The 19373-nt window shown below is 59.0% G+C and overlaps 1 protein-coding gene and 1 non-coding gene across 2 annotated transcripts; both read left to right on the top strand.

Annotated features, from left to right (window-relative positions):
* Window positions 1-255: 255 nt before the first annotated feature.
* WNT10A (Wnt family member 10A) lies at window positions 256-18091 on the top strand. Its single transcript, XM_064434827.1, has 4 exons — window positions 256-1077; window positions 3760-4022; window positions 11856-12232; window positions 16969-18091. Exons 1-4 carry the CDS (start codon window positions 1019-1021, stop codon window positions 17434-17436), a joined length of 1167 nt encoding a protein of 388 aa, XP_064290897.1. The 5' UTR covers window positions 256-1018; the 3' UTR covers window positions 17437-18091.
* TRNAV-GAC (transfer RNA valine (anticodon GAC)) lies at window positions 14484-14556 on the top strand. Its single transcript has one exon. It is a non-coding gene; the product is annotated as a tRNA-Val (tRNA).
* Window positions 18092-19373: the final 1282 nt, after the last annotated feature.

The raw sequence follows: 19373 nt of genomic DNA, 5'->3' as shown, positions 1-19373 counted from the left end.
AATATGGTCCCACTCCATGCACGCTCCCGTCCCACGCCCCGCACAGTCCCCCACAGGGTGCACAAAGCCCACGGGCCGCGTACGCTCGGTTCTCCCCACACCACGAGCACTTACCCTGCACCCTCCGCACACTCCTCCGCGCTCAGCGCTCCCACCACACACACTTCTCCGCGCTCTGCACGCTTACCTCACACACCGTGCCCACTCACCCACGCCGTGCCCACCCCACGCCGCTTTCCCCCCGGCCCCGCGCCCACTCTCTGCCCCCCCCGCCCGCTCCCTCTCCGGTAGGCTGCGTGCGACACGCGGCTCCCCGCCCCGCTGCCACCCTCTGCCCCGTCCTTCCCCCGCGGGCTCCTGTCTGGACGTGTCGGGACTCGGGCTCCGGGCGCTGAGTAATGCTCGGCGCAGCGCGATCCCAGGCAGAGCCGCTGCCGCCGCCGCTCCGCGCCCAGCGCTCCCGGGGCGCTCCGGCCGCGACCCTGCTCGCTCCGCCGGAGGCCCGGCGACACCGGCGGCGGGGGGCGGCGGGGGGGCCGCGGCTCCCCATGTGCCTGCGGGCCCCGCGGGAGCCGCGGAGCCGCTCGCCCGGCGAGCCCTGCCCACGCCCGCCGCGGCCCCGGAGCCCCGGGGCGCCCTGGGGAGCGGCGGGGGAGCGCACCCCGCGGGCCGAGGGCCCCCCCGGCCCCCCGGCGCGTCCCGCCATGGGGGGCTGAGCCGGGGGGCTGTGCGCGGCGGGGCGGCGGCGGGCAGGGCGGGGGGCGCGCAGCCCTCGCCGGGCTCGGAGGGCGCCGGGGCGGCGGGAGGCGGGGGGCGCATCCCGGGAGGATGGCAGAGCCGCCCCGGCGAGCCGAGCCCCGGCGCGCAGGGAGCCAGTGAGAGGGAGGAGAGGGGAAAACACAAACAAGCAAACAACCCACAACAAACAAAGCGGGCAGAGAGCAGCGCCGAGCCCCGCCGCCCCTGCCCCAAAGGCGCCCGCCCGCCCGCAGCCCGCACAGCCGCTGCCCCAGCGAAGATGCGCCCGGCCCTGGCCCACGGACTCTGCTCGCTGCTGCTCAGCCTCTGGGTACCCAGGTAGGAGCTGCACCCCTCCGTCCCCAGCCCCGCCGCTGAGAGCCCCGGCCCCGCGGGGAGGGCGCCGCGGAGCCGCCGCGCCCAGCCCCGCACCGGGGGCGGTCTGCCCGGGGGCTCCGGGGGGTCCCGCCGCCCCAGCCCGGCCCCGCGCGGCTGCGGCCCCCCGTTCCAGGGGCTGTCAGGGCTGCTGCGCCCCTCCGCCTTCCCCCGTCCCGACGGAACGCCGGTGGGATGCGCAGCTTCGCCCGCTCCAGGAGGTTGTCCCCCTTCCTCCCCGGCCAGAGACGCTCCAGCGCCCGCCCCGACTGCCCGAGTTTCCCCGCTCGCCCGCGGAGGACGGGGGAATGCCGGCTGGGATGTCACTGTCGTGGGGGTCGGTGCCTACTGGATCCCCCTGAGTCCTCCCCCTAGCTCCGCCTGTCCTAAATGTTTGAGGGGTAAGAGGGGGCCACCTGCTTTCCAGAAAGTGAACCCCCCAAATTCACCGTCCTTGTCCGTCTTCGCCTTCCCTCTGCCCGCTCCCAAACTTGTGCGCTGCAGGCAGCCGGGGGTTAATCCTGGTGCTGGTACGAGTGGAGGGGGGGGGGGGGGTCCCCCGCCCTTCCCCCTCCCTCCAGCCCCTTTAAATATAATTTGTTAACGTTGGGACTTGTATTAATTAAAGCAGCAGCCGCTGCAGCCTGTGACCTGGGGGCCTGTCACCGTGAAATCAAGTTTAAATCCAGATTTAAAGGGGGAAGAGAGCTGGGGGGAGCGCTGTATCCTTCTAAGAAGTGTGACAGTGACAGCTTCTTGCCGGTCCCTGGCCCTCCTGAGCCCTGGGTGGAGCGAGAAGCAGAAGGACCTTCCCTCTACTCTCCGGAGCCCCTGCCTCAGTTTCCCTGCAGCGCAATCGGGAGAAAGACCGTAGCATCGCCCCCATCCCGGGATGCCCTGGGAAAAGATGGCAGACGCTGTGTCAGGCTCAGGACAGGGAACAAAGTCATTGCAGGGTTCGGGGCAGGAGCTCCTGGGGCTGGAGATGGTGGTAGCTGTGTCCTGCTCTGCATCTTTTGTCAGCCAGGGCTTGCTTGACAGTGCGGGAAGCTGGGAAGATTTCCCCTCCTGTGTAGGGGTTTTGGAGGGATTCACTCCCTTTGTCTGTCTTCTCCACTCCACCTCGGCTCTCACTATTGGAGTCACTGTGGATTTGTACTGGGGCATATTCATATACTACCTGTGAAGGTGGTGGGATGGGTATAAACAGCCTTGGGAAGCTGGAGAAAGCAGCAGCCTGGTCCTGACAGTTCTCCCTCTGCCCTGAGCACGCTGTAATTCAGCAGAGACGCTGGGGCTGAACCCTCCCTCCAGAGCTGGGTGAGAGCTGAGCGGGGGAACTCATGCCCTGACAGCTGCTTCTGTCCATGTACCTGCACCAGGCTTGCAGGGTTTGAGGGAACAGAGGGGGAGTAACTCTTCTCCCCAAGACCTGGCAGCTGCAGTCCTTCCTCCAGCATCCTCCTCCAAGCCTTGTTTCTGTAATCAAAGTTCAAAGGGCTTTGAGCTCCTTGCTTCTCCCAGGGACCCAGCTCTTCCCTGTTCCCACTTTCCTGGGGAGAGCTCCCAGCAGGGACCAAGCTCTCCTGACCAACAGTGGGGTGATGCTGAGCTACTAGTGGACCATGCTGAGATGCTGGATGCTGCTGGGCATCCCACTGTCTGCTGCTTGCTTTGGGGTCTTCCACTTGGACACTGTTTATCCCAGAGTCCTTCAAGCCATTCCCTGGAGCTGGGCAAACACTTCCTACTGTCTCCTTCTCCAGATTTGTCTGTCATGTGTACCTCCATATTAGCTCCAGGCATCTCCTTCTGGACATGCTTTGTCTCCCCACATCCCACATCCCATCTCCACACACTCCACACTTCCCCAGGTCACATCTGTGTTTGTGTAAGTACCTGTACCCCTGCCATGGACCTTGTGCCTCTCCTTGCACCCATCCACGTGCTGCTCTCTGTGCTTCTGTGGCCACAGGTATCTGGTTCGCTGGGGCTAGGATGTGACAGTGGACTTGGGATTATTGCTGGGAGCTTGAGGGTAGTTGGCACAGTGCTTGGCTCCATAGTTCACAGCTGAGCTGAAAAGAAGAGGCTGATCATTCCCTTTACCTCCCTTGTAAGGACCAGAAGTGTTGGGGGGATACAGGAGATGCAGGGAGGGGATCAGACAGCAACACTGGCTGGGATTGACCTCTTGCTCCAGGGTCTCTCAGTTCTCCAGGGGGAAGCCCACACTTTCTGTGGAAGGTGAGCTGGGGCATTGTGTGCTGAGAGTCTGCAGTGCATGGCCAGTGTGGGAGATCCCTGGTGGAGCACACAGAGAGAGTGCAAGCCTGGGAGATGCTGGGCTCCAGGGACAGGATGGCCAGATTTGACTGCTGCTGGGCAAAGGCTGCCAGGGTGTCTGTACTGTACCTACGTTGTTGGAGGTGATTGCAGCCCCAGTGCTGCTGGTTTTCTCTGGATAAGCTGCCACTGAGTACAGGTTTTTTCCAGCCTTCCCTATAGGCAATGGGCACTGTGTGGATTGAGGAGCCTCTCCCTTCCCTATGTGTGTCCCTCACAGACTTTTCCCCTTCCCCAGTGGAAAACCAAGTGGTTGACACATCGCTTGCTCTGACCTGAAGGGTGTCCTTTCCCTCCCAGCTCCTGCTCCAATGAGATCCTGGGCCTGAAGCTGCCGTCGGAGCCAGTGCTGAATGCCAACACGGTGTGCCTGACCCTGCCGGGGCTGACGCGGCGGCAGCTGGAGGTGTGTGTGCGCCACCCTGACGTCACTGCCTCGGCCATCCAGGGCATCCAGATCGCCATCCATGAGTGCCAGCACCAGTTCCGGGACCAGCGCTGGAATTGCTCCAGCCTTGAGACCAAGAACAAGATTCCATATGAGAGCATCATCTTCAGCAGAGGTAAGGGTGGGACGGATCCCTCCTGTCCCACTACCCAGCAGCTGCTCTCTGGAGCCCTCATGGGCTCCCCTGGGTCCCTGCACAGCTCTTCCCTGGCCCAGGGGATGATGAGGTGAGCTCTTCAGCATCCCCATGGATGAAGGCAGACAAATGTTATGGTTTGTCAGACAAAGGAGCACTTGCACTATGGCAAAGCTACTTCATGCACCTTTGTACCTGCACTGGCCCTTGTCCTGAGCTATTCCCCCGTGACCAACTCCAGCTGCTCCTAAGACTCTTTCCAGGCCCTCCTGCTTTCTGGCATCTTCTCCCCGTGTGGTGTAGGCTGGTGCTTGGAACAGTGCCATGGGCGTGCAGCACAGTTGATGGGTCTGAGGGTGGATGCCATGCTCTGGGGTTTGGTTTGGTGGATACACTTGAACATCTTGACTCAGTCCTGCTCTGGGGATGGTGTTTCAGTGTGTTGTGATGAGCTGAAATGCCCCTAACTAGTGGGATGTAGCTCTGTGAGCCTGTCACCCTGGTGCTCTGCCCTTGTGTTGGCTTTCCAGTGCAGAGGGATAAGGCATCTCTGTTTTGTGGGACCCTAAAGCATGATGGCAGAGGGGACAGGGATACAGGCTGTCCTGGGAGCTCACCTGCCCACAGAGCCCCCAGCTGTACTGCTGAGAGCACTCTCCTAGCTGTCCACGTTCTGCCCAGGATGCTGGTGCCAGGATCTCCTCTCCCTTGCAGTCGTGTCTGGCTCTGCCTGTATCAGAGCCTCCCTGGCTGATACTCTCTCCCTCAGGAGCAGACTCTGGGGGTGCAGAGGGACTGCCTGCATGGTGCAGATTAGAGTTGTGACCTGATGGGATCTTCTAGAGGACTTGAATGTCTCTTTTCACCCGAGTACCCTTTCTTGAAACCTGTGCCTCAGCATATTTCTAAGTGCCCATTGCCACAGGCCATGGTGAGGAAGGACAGTGTGGTGCCAGTGGCCAGCAGTCAGGGTGCTGAGGGCAGGCCAGCTGCCCAGCACACAGACCACTCCTCCAGCTCCCAGGAAAGGTGAAAACTACCTAAGAAACTGCTTTGTGAGCCTCTCAGCCTGATGCCCAGCAGAGAGTTGCAACCATCCACTCTTCTTCAAACATCCTTCTACATCCTACATCTTCTTTCCCTGGGACTTTGAGGAGAGTCTCAACGAGGAGAGGTTGGCAGCTTGAGGCTTACATATCATTGAGGGGATGTGGTGGCAGGAGCCCATAGGCAGCTGTAGCAAGTGGGGAGAAAGCTGGAGAGAGGATCACAGAAGTGTTTTGGTGTCTGAAGATGTCCAGGGCAGCATGGACAGCCTCACTGGATGGAATGCTACCTCGGAGCATGTGTGGCATCAGGGCTGTGGCCCTGCCATAGAGCAGCTCTGGTCCCTCTCAGGACCTTGGTGCCTGGAGAAGGGCAGCGTTTCTTCCCTCTGTGAGCAGTGCCCAGGTTAGGGCCTGGCAGGAAGGGTGGGGACTGTCAGCCCTGATAAGCATCGAGGTATTTCCAGGTCCTCTGAGGAATGTGGTTCACTTCTAGTCTCCTCGGGCAGCAGGAGACACTGACGTGCTGGCTCGAGTTGCTCACACACCCAGACAAGCTTCCTTGCTCTGGGTACCACCAGGCTGGAGAGAAGCACCAGCAGCAGAGAGCATTGGCCTGCATCCCTCCCTCCGCTCACCTTGCCTGCTGGTGGCCCCAGTGCCTGGCACCTCACTTGTGTCTCAGATGCTCCTGCAGCCCTTCCTGCTGTCAGGGCTGTGACCGATGGACGTGGGGACTCCCACAGACCCTGGACTCCTGCCCTTGTCTTGAGCTATTGGATATGGCTCAGCCCAGGCTCTCAGCATTGGTGGGATCTCATTCTCTGGAATGGAGACACAACATCCAGCAGCTGGGCAGGATGGAGGCAGGGCTGGAGCATCAGAGCAGGCAGGCGTCTCATGGCACTCCTCTTTTGGCAGCAGAGGTTGCAGGATGAGGCCCAAGCACCCAAGCTATCTCATGTAGTTTCTTGGAGCCATTCTGGCATGGAGCGAGCCTTGATACCAGAGCCCTGGCCCAGTTTGAACCCATTCATGTCCCTCAGTAGCAGCGCTGGAGCTGTGAGCCTTGCCTTCCATCTGTTACAGGCACAGCCATCAGAGAGGGGGTGCATCTCAGGAGCCCAGTGCTGGAGGAGAGGCGAGTGGTGGAAGTGAGGGGTGCAGGCTCCATGGCGCAGACTTTAATGCAGCTGAGCTCCAGGGAGCAGGTCTCTGCTCGGTGCCCTGCCCCATCCTTGCCGTGCCTGGGAACGCAACGTGCTTGTAGGATCATTGTTTGTAACCCGAAGTGACAGACCCCTTTAATCTTTCATTCCTTTTCCCACTTCTTCTGCCATCAGCTCAGCCGTGCGTGAATCTCACTTTAAATTATTTGTAGCTGGCTTCTCCCTCCCGCTCTCCCCGCTTGGCTTCGCTCCCCAACTCTGTCCTGTCCTCCTGCATCTCTCACATCTTCTCCAGCGTGGGCATGAGCCAGACAGGATGCTACACTGTTCCAGGCTGTCCCATGGTGCCTGTCCCACACGGCCCAGTATCCCACACTCATGCTGCCAGGGACCTCATCCCCTGGGGACAGAGAAGAGGACAGTACCAGATGAGTGCCCATCTCCTCATCCTGCTGAGCTGATCCCAGAAGTTTGAGTGCAAGCTCTGGGTTACAAGAGATTACAAGAAGGAGAGGCTTCAGACTGGAAGGGCTGGGAGTGTGGGGTGGCTTCAGAGCAGCACAGCTGGAGACAGGGATGCTGCCAGCATCCTGGGCAGAGCACAGACCTGGGAGATGTTGCCATACCTGGGGCATGGGGAACGGTGGCTGTGAGACACAGCAGCACATTAGTGCAGGGCAAGGAGGGTGCCCAGGAGGTTACCATCCCTGCTCTTACAGACTCACTGGGTTCTTTTGAGACACCACCATGGTCTATGTGTTGTTCAGGTCTGGTCTTTTGATGCTGCATCCTTGGGGTATGAGATGTCCTTTGTAACCTCTGTTGAGTCTCTAGTGACATCTGCATCCCCCACCCTCCTTGGTCCATGTTAAGCCAGGCTCAACAGTGCTATTGCAAATCCTCTGCCTGTCTTCCCTGGCTCCCCAGCTGGCTGCCTGTGCTCACCACCTTCCTGCCCATTCTCTGGCACTGTCACTTCTTCCAGGACCCTCCAGTGCTGTCCCTGTTCCCATCCTTCTCTGCTGTACCTCCCTCTCCCTCCATGTGCTCGCCTGGTGACAGAGACATTCTCTTCTGGCCTCAGGAGAGGTAGGGGGATGGAGCAGTGAGGTCGAGGCAGGTGGCTGCATTTACACCAGCAGTGCAAATAGGTCCCCTGCTCCTGCTCCGAGGGTGAGCAGCACGATTGTGCCCACCCCACTGGAGAGGATGGCCTGTTGTCCTGGTATATTGTCCCCCCACAGCATCTGTGGGCTGCCAGGCACTCTGTGCCTTGGCTGGGCTGACCCATGCCAGTCTGCCTGACAAAAACCAAGCTGCAGATGGTGGTGGGTCACTGAGTCTTGGTCCTTGTCCAGTACCTGTGCACCCATGGGTGGGTACAATGCCATCAGGGCTGGGACTGTCTGGCTGCTGGGCAGGGGCTGTCTGAGGTGTGCTATGGGACTGACTATTCCCCTTTGCTCATGCCAACCCCAGCCCTGTCTACATGGAGCTCTGAGAAAATTAGGAACCCCCGTGGAGGGGCAGGATGTCCTTGAAGGCCCTCAAAGGCTCATGGTTGGAGGGGACATGACTCTGGAGTGAAGTAGGTCTTGGTTCCTGCTGCCTTTGGAGAGATGGGTGATGCTTCCATGCCCTGTGCCCACCTTAGAAGGGCTCACTGGTGACAAAGGGTCTGCATGGCCACGGCCAGATCTTGATTTCTTCCAGCAGGGAGTGGAGAACTCCCTGCAAAGATGGAAACACCAGGTGCTGGGGCCCAGCCAGCTGTGAAACGGAGCTTGGGGAAGCTTTGCTGCGTGCTGAGGGAGGCAGGTGCTGCTTCAGCTATCCAGGGAGATGCTGCCAAGCTCAGGACCCCGGCACCCAGCTCTGCAGAGCCCCAGCCAAGCTGCGGTGCCCGCAGACCGCAGCGCCTGGCCTGGCGCACCTGCAGCTGGGCTGCTGGCAGGGTTTTGTGCACCCCCAGGCAAACCAAGGGCTTTGCCCACCCGGCCCCGGAGCACATGCGGGTTCTGTGGATGCTTGGCTTCATCCCTGTGGGTTCCCCCATTCCCTGGACCTGCTCCCCACCGGTGGTGCGAGCGAGAGCCTGGGGCCAGGCGGGGCTCCTGGCGATGTGGGGCCGCGCTCGCTCCCTGCAGCCGGCACGGCAGCGGGGCCTGCTCTCTCAGAGCGCCGTGGGCGGACGGGAGCGAGGGCTGCGGGCTGTCCCTGGCACGCTCAGGAAGGTGCAGGGAGGCAAGTTGGGATCTGCAGGGAGGCATTTAGTGCCTGGTGCTGGGCCAGACCCTGGCAGGTTCACCTGCAGTTTAATTAGGGAGAGGGGAGGGGAGGGAGCGGGGCTGGGGGAGAGGCAGCATGTCGGGACTGGCCGTCTCAGCAGGCCTCGCAGGAGGTGGAGGGAGAAGTTCTCCTCCGCCTTATATCAGGGCTGGGGCAACGTGCCCACAGCTCCTGGCAGCTGCACCCCACTCCTGGGGGGTATTGCCATGAAGGGGGCAGCTGAGCATCCCTGGGGTACCCTGGGGTGGGCCCACGTGAGGCTGTCCTGCTGGCTCCCTCAGTGCCACCCAGGCACTGCAGTGGGGAGTGCTGGGAGAGAGTTGCTGCCTGGGTGTGATGGTGAGCTGTGGGAGGAAGGCCTCCAGCTCTCCCTGGTCTGCAGACTGTAGAGCCCAGAGCTGTGCCTGAGCCAGCCCTGTAGCCTTCATGCACATCTGCTTGAGAGATGGAGGAACTGCAGTGTCCATGGCAGAGCCAGTGTTGCTGGGACTTGGGGTCTGCCTAAATGACCCCCCATCTCTTAGGCACAGCTTGACAGGGAAAATTTTCCCTCCTAAGAAAGCTGCTTTGGGATTTGACCTGGGGAAGAGATTTCAGACCTGTCCTCCTTGCCTAGCATGGTCTTTAAGTACACAGCAGGCTGGATGCCAGTGGTGGTGTCAGAACTGTGTCCTCCTTTCTCTCTTCCCTGCAGGATGCAATACTTCTTGTACCTCCTACAGCTACACCTCTTCTGTGGTCTCTGGAGGGGTATGGTGACTCAAAAATCACTGCTGAGGTCTCAGGTGGCTGGGGTGGCTGGAGAACCTCCCTCCAAAGGGCTCAGGGCTGAGTCCACACACCACTCTCGGCTGTAGTTCCTGGAAGCTTCCACCCTTGCTGAGCCCATGAGGCGGGTGGTTGTCGCAGACATGTTGCTCATTGCCATGTTGCTCATTGCTTTGCTTCAATCCTCTGTCTCTGGTGTGGCTGGGATAGAGCAAGGAATATAAGCTGAACCTCCTAGCAAAACTGTACTGGCATGGCTGCTGTGATCCCAGTGCTGCCCTGACCCCTCCCCTTTGCTCACAGCTCCCCATGAGAGCAGGTGAGGGAAGAAGGGGGGAAAGCAGGGAAGAATGGTGGGGCCAAGCAGAGTGATACTGAGCAGGGAAAGGACCACGATGAGATGGGAACAAGACTTCCTGAATGCTGTGATGTCATGTCTTGGGGACTAGTCTGTCCCCTGCCCACAGCCTGGGGAATGGCAGCTTCAGAGAAGAGGACCCATACATCATCCGCCAGCTCACATGTGCTTGGAGAGCACTAGAGGAAGAAGGAGAACTGGGGCTTTAACCCACGGGTTTCCCAGCCAGGGAGGGCACCCAATCAACCTGACCTCTTTACCTGTAAGGACACGGGCTTGCTAGACGGACTGGGTGGGGTAGAGCTTGTGTCTGGGCTCCAGAAGAGATTTTAAGGACATGCCACACTGGAAATTATTTTTTAGACTGGAGAAATGTGTGAGAAAGAGGCAGGGCTGAGAGGAGGGTGTTGTGCTGGGTGAAGGGTTTGCTGCCCCTGTCCCCAGGCGCTGGCTGTGTGAGCAGCTGGGGGTGCCCAGTGGGGTGGCACTGACAAATTGGGCTGTGCCCAGATTTGGCATATGAAGGGCTGAAGCTGGCCCAGATGGTGGGATCAGAGAACTGACATACAGTGGATTTGGGAATCCAGGAGAATTTTCTGTGCTGGTTCTCCATCCTCCATTGCTCACCTGGGGACTGAAGCTCCCCAGATGTGGGCCTTCATGCTCCAGCAGCGCTGTGGGTGTGTTGCAGGCACTGCCTGCCAGCACTCTCCCTGGGGAGGCTGCACGGCACAGTGTACGCACCAGCGGCCCCATTACCTGCCCGCTGAAAAATGTTGTTCAACTTGTGCATGGAAAGAGGCAGGCTGAGAGCAAGCTTGTCCCACACCAAGGGGAAGCTGGGAGAGGCTCCTGCTGGCTTTTAAGCAGTGCCTCGTTAATTTTTTAAGTGCACCAGTGTCAAATTAACACACAAAAGAGCAGCACGACTTTAAATGCAGGTTTCCGGGCTGCATTTCATTTTCCTTTAATAAGATCATAGCGTTTGCTCAGCGGGCGGCAGCGAACCGCGGAGGAGACGTGCGTGATGGGGAGCGCCGCCAAGGACAGCAGCGCTGGCACTCTCACTTCTCCTGACTCTGTGGCACAGGCAGGGAGCTGGCAGGGCTTTGGGGTGCTCACCTAAAACCCCTGTTGGATGGCGTGGATTTGGTGAAGAAAACACCCCAAAACCTGTTGTCTGTTGAGCTGTGTCAAAGCCAAACTGCTCATGTCCAACAGAGGGAGAGAGGCTGGGAACTCCAGCTATTTATTTATTCACATGTGACGCCACTGGCACTCTCTCCATCCTTGCCTCATGCTGGGGCCAGTCACTGTGCACCAAAGCAAAGGGCACTGCAGGCTTCCCGCCTGACCTGGGAACCACAAACAAAAATATTACTTTGCATTTCAAATAGAAGGGAAACTCCCAGGGAGGAGAGGGTCCTCACCTGGCTTCAGTGAAGCCAAGAGATTCTCAGGTATCCCCTGCTCACAGCCACATGGAGCCCCTTGGAACCCCTTCTGTGAGACCTGTCCGTGTCCCCATCTGCCCTGTCCCCAGCTAATGACACTTGTGCATGTCCTCACTCCCTAGTGTTTAACGACAACCAGCTGCCGGCTCTGGCAGTGCACAGTGTGGTCACGGCATGCTCTGACTGACTAGGGATGCTCGTATTTTTCCAGTCACATTTAGAGCTTCTTGTGGGACCTGGCAGGGTTCAGGGTGGGAAGGGATTTGGGCAGATGAGTGGGGCTGGACAGGCAGTGCATCCTGCCCTTTTTACTGCCTAATCTGCACCCTGTGAGTAAGCAGAAGTGTCCCATTCTTCAGCAGAAATATCTCTTGGCCAGTGTTATATTTAGTATAGTAGGAAACTCTGAGTGGAGAGGGGAGAAGGGATTGCCTTTCCCATCAGATCCATGATGCTGTGGTGGCATCTCCTGGAGTGATGTGGGAGCAGGGTGGTGGTGGAAGCTGGGGTCCCAGCTAGTGCAGGGCAGCAGTGTGTCCTGGTGGGGATGGGGCTGGAGAGCAGAGAGTGGCGATTCCCTCATGGCCTATGTGGGAGCTGGTGCATCAGGAAAAGCGAGACACAAGCTGAACCTCCAAACCCCTACACTCCAGCATGACGATGAACCCATCCAGCCCCCCACGGGGGTCACTCCACCCAGCCTGAGCCGCGGTCTCTCCTCCTTGCAGGCTTTCGGGAGAGCGCCTTTGCCTACGCCATAGCGGCCGCCGGCGTGGTGCACGCCGTGTCCAACGCCTGTGCCCTCGGGAAGCTGCAGGCCTGCGGCTGCGACCAGAAGCGCCGCGGCGATGAGGAGGCGTTCCGGCGCAAGCTGCACCGGCTGCAGCTGGAAGCCATGAACCGCGGCAAGGGCATGGTGCACGGCGTGCACATGGAGCACATGCCGGCAGAGACCCCTGGCCTCCAGGACTCCTGGGAATGGGGAGGGTGCAGCCCTGATGTGGACTATGGAGAGAAGTTTTCCAAGGATTTCCTCGATTCCCGGGAAACCTACAGGGATATCCACTCCCGGATGCGGCTGCACAACAACCGCGTGGGCCGGCAGGTGAGCGGGGCGCTGGGGACAGTGGTGGGGAGGTGGTGGTGGGAACAGGGTCCCCAGGACATGTGTGGGAAGGCTGTGAGGGGCTCGTGCTGGCTGCTGTGGGACCATTTGTGAGTCCGGGATTGCTCCCAAGGCACCCCCTCTCCCAGTATTGCCCAGAACCAAGGCATGATGCCCTTAGCAGGACAGGGCTGCAAGGATGTGCTGGCCAAACACCTGCTGGGAGCAAAACCTCTGAGCATTGCTGCTGTGGCCTTGCCAAGGGACACTGTCCCAGGCCACTGTCACCTGTCTGTGCTGCAGTGGTGCTGCTGGGGTGGCACAGCAATGATTCTGGCTCCTGCCTCTCAGGAACTGGGTGGACTGGTGTTGGGCAGCTGCAGTGGGGGTAAGCGAAAGACAGGGAGGAGAAAGTCACTGGCATCATGGGGACACAGCACAGATTCTGCAGCACCTAGACACGTCTCTGCCTCCAGAAAGGGAGCCAGTGCCCTGAGGAGGCAGATGTGAATGAGATTGAGTAAGGCAGTGGGCTCCTATACCAGCTGGGAAACAGAGCATGCCCTTGGGAGCAGAGGTGACAGCCCACAGCCTTGTCCCCCATCTCGAACAGTGTGCTGGAGCCTGTTCAGGCAAGCAGGACAGCCTCCCCTCCATTCTTATGATGTCAGGTCTCGTTAAAGGTACTAATTAGTAGCTCACTCTGTCTGGAAGCTGAGGTTTAAAAGCAGCCTGACACTGAAGACAAGAAGCGTGCAGGCAGGAGGGGCTGGGAGGAGGCTGCATTTCCCTGCCTCCTTTTGCTCAGCAGCAGGTGAGAGATCACATCCATTGACTCCAACAGGACACATGTCCCCAAGACCCCAGCCACATGCTGCGAGAGCAGTGCCAAGGGACGTGTAGTGGCTGCAGGAATAAATAATTAAAGGTCAGAATTCTTCAAGGAGTGTTTCCTTGGGATGGCTCAGACATTTGGATGTGTCTCTTGCTTTGAGCATGTTTGAGGCCAGCTGTGAGGTGAGGATGCTGCAGAGCAGGACCGTAATGTGTGGCTTAACCTGATGCTGGAGCTGAGCTTTACCACCCTGGAGAAGCCACCTCAGTTAGGCCAAGCTGTAAATGCCTGGGGAATACCAAAGCTTTTGATTTGTTTGGCTTTGTTTGCTTGTGTGTGTTGAAAGCTGGCTCAGTGTTAGGCAGCTGAATCCTCTGCAGACTGCTCTGGCCCAATCTGGGCAAGACCCCCGTTCCAGTTCTGACTGCAGGGCTCATCCTGATTCCCCTACATCTCTCCATGTCCCGGATCTCCGGGACTCTTGGCAGTGCTCAGAAACATGTGGTCTGTGTTCCCTATTTCCCAAGGGAAACCTCACAGCCTGCAGAAGGAAAGGAAGGTGAGAGAGGAATATTTGCTGTGGCAGGATGTCACAAAACATTTCCCGTGGGATCCAGTAACAGTGAAAATGCCTGGGGTCTGCTTATCCCTGAGGACAGACAGGCACGAGAGTCAGCTCTTGGTGGCTTCAGAGACAAGATCTGGACTGATGAAAGAAGAGTGGGAGCTAGAAGAAGTGGCAGAAGAAGACTAAAGGAATAAGGAGGGAACAGTACCTGTGCAGGTGGGGAAGCAGTGCCTGGACAGGCTGCCCAGCTCAGGACCTTGTTGAGATGAGGGTGTGAGCCCATGTGTGGCTGTGGGTGCCAGGCATTGGAACAAGGAGATGATGCTGTGCCTGGTCTGTGTCTGTTGGTGCCATTCCTTATTGCCAGGGCTGGTCCTGGGGATGGGTTCCCACTGGGGATGGGTTCTCCAACTCCCCACCTGCTCTTACAGCAACGCTGTGGGTCCCACACTCACCCAAGCCCCACTTACTACTAGGAGCAATTTTCCTGCTGTAATAAGGAACAATCTCCTGGGGTTTCCCAGGAGAGGAATGGCTGTGCTGTTTGCAGCTGCTCTGTGGTCCTTCCCTCCAAGTCCTGGGGCTTGAACCTCTTTAGCAGAGCAGTGATGTGGACATGCACGCCTCGTGCCATGCCCTGCCAGGCACCATCCCTCTCCACACGCCAGGTAGCTGCAGCACCCAGAGCTCTCCAGCACCTCACTGATTCTGAGCATCCTCTCTGTGGTTCTGGTGTATCCCGAGGGTGCTGTGTGCCTGTGGGTAAGCCTGTCTCCTGCCTCAGACCCTAGAATGCAGGAGGAGGTGACAATTCGGTGAATGGTGGCATCCAGGTGCCATCAGATGTGGTTTCTGTAGTGTAGTGGTTATCACGTTCGCCTGACACGCGGAAGGTCCCTGGTTCGAAACCAGGCAGAAACACACAGAATTTTCCTTTTTACATCCAGCTGTGAAGCTGGGCAGAGGATTGCAACTGCAAGGGATGTGCAGTATCCTCTGATGGTGGCGGTGGTGGCCTTGCTCCTGAGAAATAGGAAGCCCTGGGATAATCGTTGCTTGGTCCAAGTCAAGACTGATGTGGGTGTTCTGCATCCCTGGCAGGCAAGGCAGCAAGCTCCCCAGCAAGGAGCAGCAGGAGTGTGAGACTCTGCAGGTCCTCCTAATTCACCAGATCAGAGAGCAAGAGAGGATGAAAGGAAGCCAGGAACTACCCATTACCCTCACAACAAAGACCTACGATAAAGTTCTTATGAGCGTGCCTGGGAGGAGCTGGGAATGTGTGAAAGAAAGCACCAGCGAGTCCGGGCATGTGTCGAACTTGGGTGTCTATGAGACAGGGAAAGGACGGGTGAGGGTGCATGGAGAAAATTCAATGACAGAAGCATGGGGCCAGGACTCAGATGGGCCCTTCTTGCATCTCCCAGCTCCGTCAGGGTCCTGTCCCCTCTGTGCTCCCTGTGCAGGAGGGAAAGACCATCAGCCATCGCTGGTCAGGGGTGGACGGGTGTTGTGGTGCTGGGGCTCAGGATGTTCAGCAGTGATGGCTTGGGTGATGGAGATGGTGACACTTGGCACCTTCTTCAGCCCCTGCTGTGACCAGCTGTAGGCCCAAATGAAGCCCTGTCCAGCTGTCACACCACTGTCCCCTCCATCCTAATGGCCAGCCTGCCAGCCACAGCCCCGAATGAAGATTTTTCCTGGTCCAGCCAGGCCAGCAGGGAGGGAATGTGGGAAAGGGTCCCAGTGCCAGAGTGTTCCCAAGGATAGTGACAAGAACAGTGGCGAGCAGCTGGTGTCACACCCAGGACATGGTGGAGAGGCCAGGTAGCTCATTACCTGTGAGGTGGAGGCTCTTCCCAGCAGGAGCAGGACTCTCAGCAGATGAAAGCCAAACTCCAGCCCAGCCCAGACCTCTCCGCCATGTGCCCCAAGCTCCAGGCGTGTTTCACTGGCCTGCCTTCATTACCATAACTGGTTAGCAACTTGGAGATTTACTCAAAAACAAGAAAACAAGGAATAAAAACTACCCACCCCTACCTAACAAGGCACTCCTGTCACATGTGTCCCTCCCAGGGAGGGGGCAAGAACAGGCAACATGTGGCAGGCATGAAGCCAGGTAGATGGGCAGGACTGGCATTGTGGGACAGCACCTTTCACAGGGACAGGTGTCCCCTGGAATCCCCCACAAACCCTGGAGCAGGGCCCTGGGTATGGGGATGAGCCTGTGATAGTCTGCAAGCCCCATCTGAACTCCTGGTGAGGTTTGGGTGTCCGCATGGGAAGGGAACTGAGCACATGGATATGGGGGCACACAACCCAACAGAGAATCCCTGTTGGGACAGAGCAGAGGACATTATAAACTGTCTCTTTCCAGGCTGTGTGGGGATGTGGCCATGTTGTGCCCCTCAGGATTGATGGCATGAGCAGTTTCTCTTGGCTTGGCCACAGCAGTATCCCTTACAGGGATGGGGGATGCAGGGGATCCCAGCATGCAGCCTGGGGGCTCAGCAGCCTTGCCCAGGGAGTCCAAGGAACCCCACACTGGCCTCTGACCCCTGCACAAGCTGTGCTTTCAGGCTATCCCAAACCACAGCCAGAGCCCAGCCCGTGCACCCTGGTCCTTGAAGGGGGTGGATGTATAGCACTGGCCGCACTGCAGCCTCTACAAACCATAAGTCAGGGATGTGATCCCTGTCTGGAATTCAGGTGTTGCTGGGAGGCAGCGCCTCAGCCCCCTGGCACTGTGGCCAGGTTGGCTGAAGGAGAGCAGGCAAGAACTAAAAGCAGAGCTGCTCCTAGGACCCCCAGAACCAGGGATTTGGGATGAAGGCCTTGGGGAGGGGGAAGCATCCCTCTCCCCTGCCCCACTTGCAGTGCTACTGCCTGGTGAGGTGCTGGGAGACCCTTGCACTGGGGAGGTCCCAGTACGGCTGCACAGATGCAGCCATGCTCCATGCTGCCTTTTAACTGGGGTCCAGGATCAGGCTGATGCTGCTGGAGCCAAGCAGCAGTGGGAGGTGAGATCCAGGCTCCTTCTCCTCCCTGTGCTCAAAGAGCTCACCCTCTGCTTCAGGTGCCAATCCCTTGATGAAACATAAAAGCCAGTTGGTATTACCAGGATGGGAAGGGACAGGGTGTGGGACATGAGTTGCACTGGGCACAGCAACAGGGTGCAGCCTTGCTGGCTTTGCAGTTCCAGGGCTTTGATGGCTACTCATGCCAGCCCTTGATGTTCCTGTAGTGCCAACCCACACAGAGCTCCATTGTGGCTTCTCCAGTCCCCAAAATTCATCTCCTTCATGCTAACTCCTCTGTCCTTCCTTCCCCGCCCAGGTGGTGATGGACAACATGAGGAGAAAGTGCAAATGCCACGGTACCTCAGGGAGCTGCCAGCTGAAGACATGCTGGCAGGTGACGCCTGAGTTTCGCCTGGTGGGGTCCCTGCTCAAGGACCGCTTCTACGGGGCCACCCTCATCCGGCCCCACAACCGCAACGCCGGGCAGCTGGAGCCGGGCCACGCTCGGCATCGCCGCCGGGCCGGCATCGGCGAGCTGGTTTACTTTGAGAAGTCACCCGACTTCTGCGAGCGAGAGCCGGCCCTGGACTCCTTGGGCACTCAAGGGCGCCTGTGCAACAAGACCAGCCCGGGCATGGACAACTGCGAGAGCCTGTGCTGCGGCCGCGGGCACAACATCCTGCGCCAGACGCGCAGCGAGCGCTGCAACTGCAAGTTCCACTGGTGCTGCTTCGTGGCCTGCGAGGAGTGTCGCATCACCGAGTGGGTCAGCGTCTGCAAATAGCCAGGCAGGGATGGGTGCCCACCCCAGGGTGCCAGGGACAAGCACGCCTGCCTGCGGCAGGGGAGGGAGACGGGGATTGGCGCTGGGCGAGGTGGAGCCGCGATACCCGCTTCCCTCCGCTCCGAGGGAGCAGGAGAGGACATGCTCAGCACCCTCCAAAATCAGCACTTTGTCGTCACCTGGGAAGGGCAGGGCTGCCCGCTGCCCCCCCAACCCCACATGAGAGCACCAAGGCTCCCGGCCCCGGGGAGCCCACGGCCATGCTGTACAGACCGCCAGCACCAGCACCACTCGGGGGGTGGAGGGTGGGCAGGGGAGTGGGGGACTGCCCGCTGGCACCCAGCGGTACGGAGCACGATGGGGTCGTGGACAGCAGGGCATGGGGAGCCCAGGGTGGGAGGGAAGTGGGGGGGACACACACTAGCACTGTGCACAAGTTCCTCCAACCACGTGCGAGGTTGTGCTCGGGGCAGGATGGGGTTGGAGCACCCCACGGGATGGAGAAGGGGCACAGCTCCCCGGGCTGGGGCTCACCTCTCACCTCTGGGCTGGCTTGGGCTTTGTGGCCGGAGGGGCGGGTGCCCGGGCTGTGCTGTGTGTGTCTGTGTTATTATATGGTAAGTTATTTTCTCATTGTGAATAAAAGTGGATTGGAGACAGCATAGGGTATTTCAGGATGCAGCACCCTGCTCTTGTCGCTGCCAAGGGCTCTCCATTCCTCTAGGGTGGAGGGGAAACCTTGGTGCTGCTGACATACTTGTGTGAGACTTTCTCTCGGGTGCTCTCCCGCCATCCCATAATGACTGTCCTGGGAGCTGTTTGCAGACTGGCAGGAGGTGGGGACCCATCACTGGCATCCCAGACACTTGCAAGGTGCCTGCTGGGAAGCTTCTGCCCAGCTGGATGCATGCTAGACCCCATCCATCCCATGGGAATCCTGGCTGTTGCCCCCGTGCCTGTGACCATGGCGGGGCTGGGAGCTGCCCCACTGTCTCCCACACTCCTGGGGAGGGATGGTGGGGCTGGAGAGAATGGAGAGGGGAAGGCAGCATGGGTGGGCCAGGCAATGGGGGTCCACAAATGGCAGCTTTCTGTGGTGGTGGGGAGGGCACCCATGTGGCTGCAGCAGCCTGCAGGGGCCAGGCAGTGAATCATGCTGCTGCTGTCTCCTGGCTGATAACTTCCCTGCTCCTCCCACGGCTGTGCACCCCTTGGGGCTACACAAAAAAAAAAAAAAAAGAAGTGAATTAAAAAAAAACTAAATCAAGGAGGAAAACACCAGACTGGAAAGAAGCGAGCAGCCCGGGTCCTGCAGGGAGTGGCCCGTGTCCTCATTTCATAACGCTCACATGCACAGCTGGGGCTGGATCGGCTGGGACGGATGCTCTGCCCTTCACCAGCCCTGGGCGGGAGGGCTGGCTTTTCCCCTCCAGGAGGGACCATGTGGATGGAGTCCTTGCTTCTGGAGCCAGGTGAGGAGAGGAGAATGCTGTAGGTGCTGGAAGGAAGCACAGGAGCTCCGGTGACCTTGTGGCACCTGCGTGGCTCTGTCTGTCAGCGCAGAAGGGACAGCAAGACACACGGTCTCCACAGTGGCTCCCAGCAGCAGAGACATTGGGCTGGTGTTCCTGCAGGGAACAGGATCTCAGCTTGGGCTTTGGGGCACCCAGGCTTGCCCTGTGAGGCATGAAAGCAATGTTGTTCCTGTGGGGCAAGTTTACACTGACAGGGCATGCTCCAGCAGTTCATTTTCCTACTTTTCCATCTCCAGTATCAAGGCTCTTTTTCCAAATCCCCAAGACTTTTGCCTTTTGGCCATTACCCCAAGGACTAATTGGATCCCTTGAGGTTCCCCTCCCTCCCAGGCTGATCAAAACCCTGTGTCCCTAAGGTTATGCTATGCAGGGCAGTGGAGCTCTGCACTCCACTATCTCCAT

This window comes from Passer domesticus, chromosome 10 (assembly GCF_036417665.1).
Source record: "Passer domesticus isolate bPasDom1 chromosome 10, bPasDom1.hap1, whole genome shotgun sequence".
In the NCBI taxonomy this organism is placed as follows: domain Eukaryota; kingdom Metazoa; phylum Chordata; class Aves; order Passeriformes; family Passeridae; genus Passer; species Passer domesticus.
This window is presented reverse-complemented; position numbering and strand designations above follow the sequence as displayed.

Bases quoted from the DNA above. Each gene is read 5' to 3' on its own strand.
- WNT10A (XM_064434827.1), top strand. From the start codon at position 1,019: ATGCGCCCGGCCCTGGCCCACGGACTCTGCTCGCTGCTGCTCAGCCTC. The intron at 4,023-11,855 runs GTAAGGGTGGGA...TCCTCCTTGCAG, and splicing joins GAGCATCATCTTCAGCAGAG to GCTTTCGGGAGAGCGCCTTT. The intron at 12,233-16,968 runs GTGAGCGGGGCG...TTCCCCGCCCAG, and splicing joins ACAACCGCGTGGGCCGGCAG to GTGGTGATGGACAACATGAG.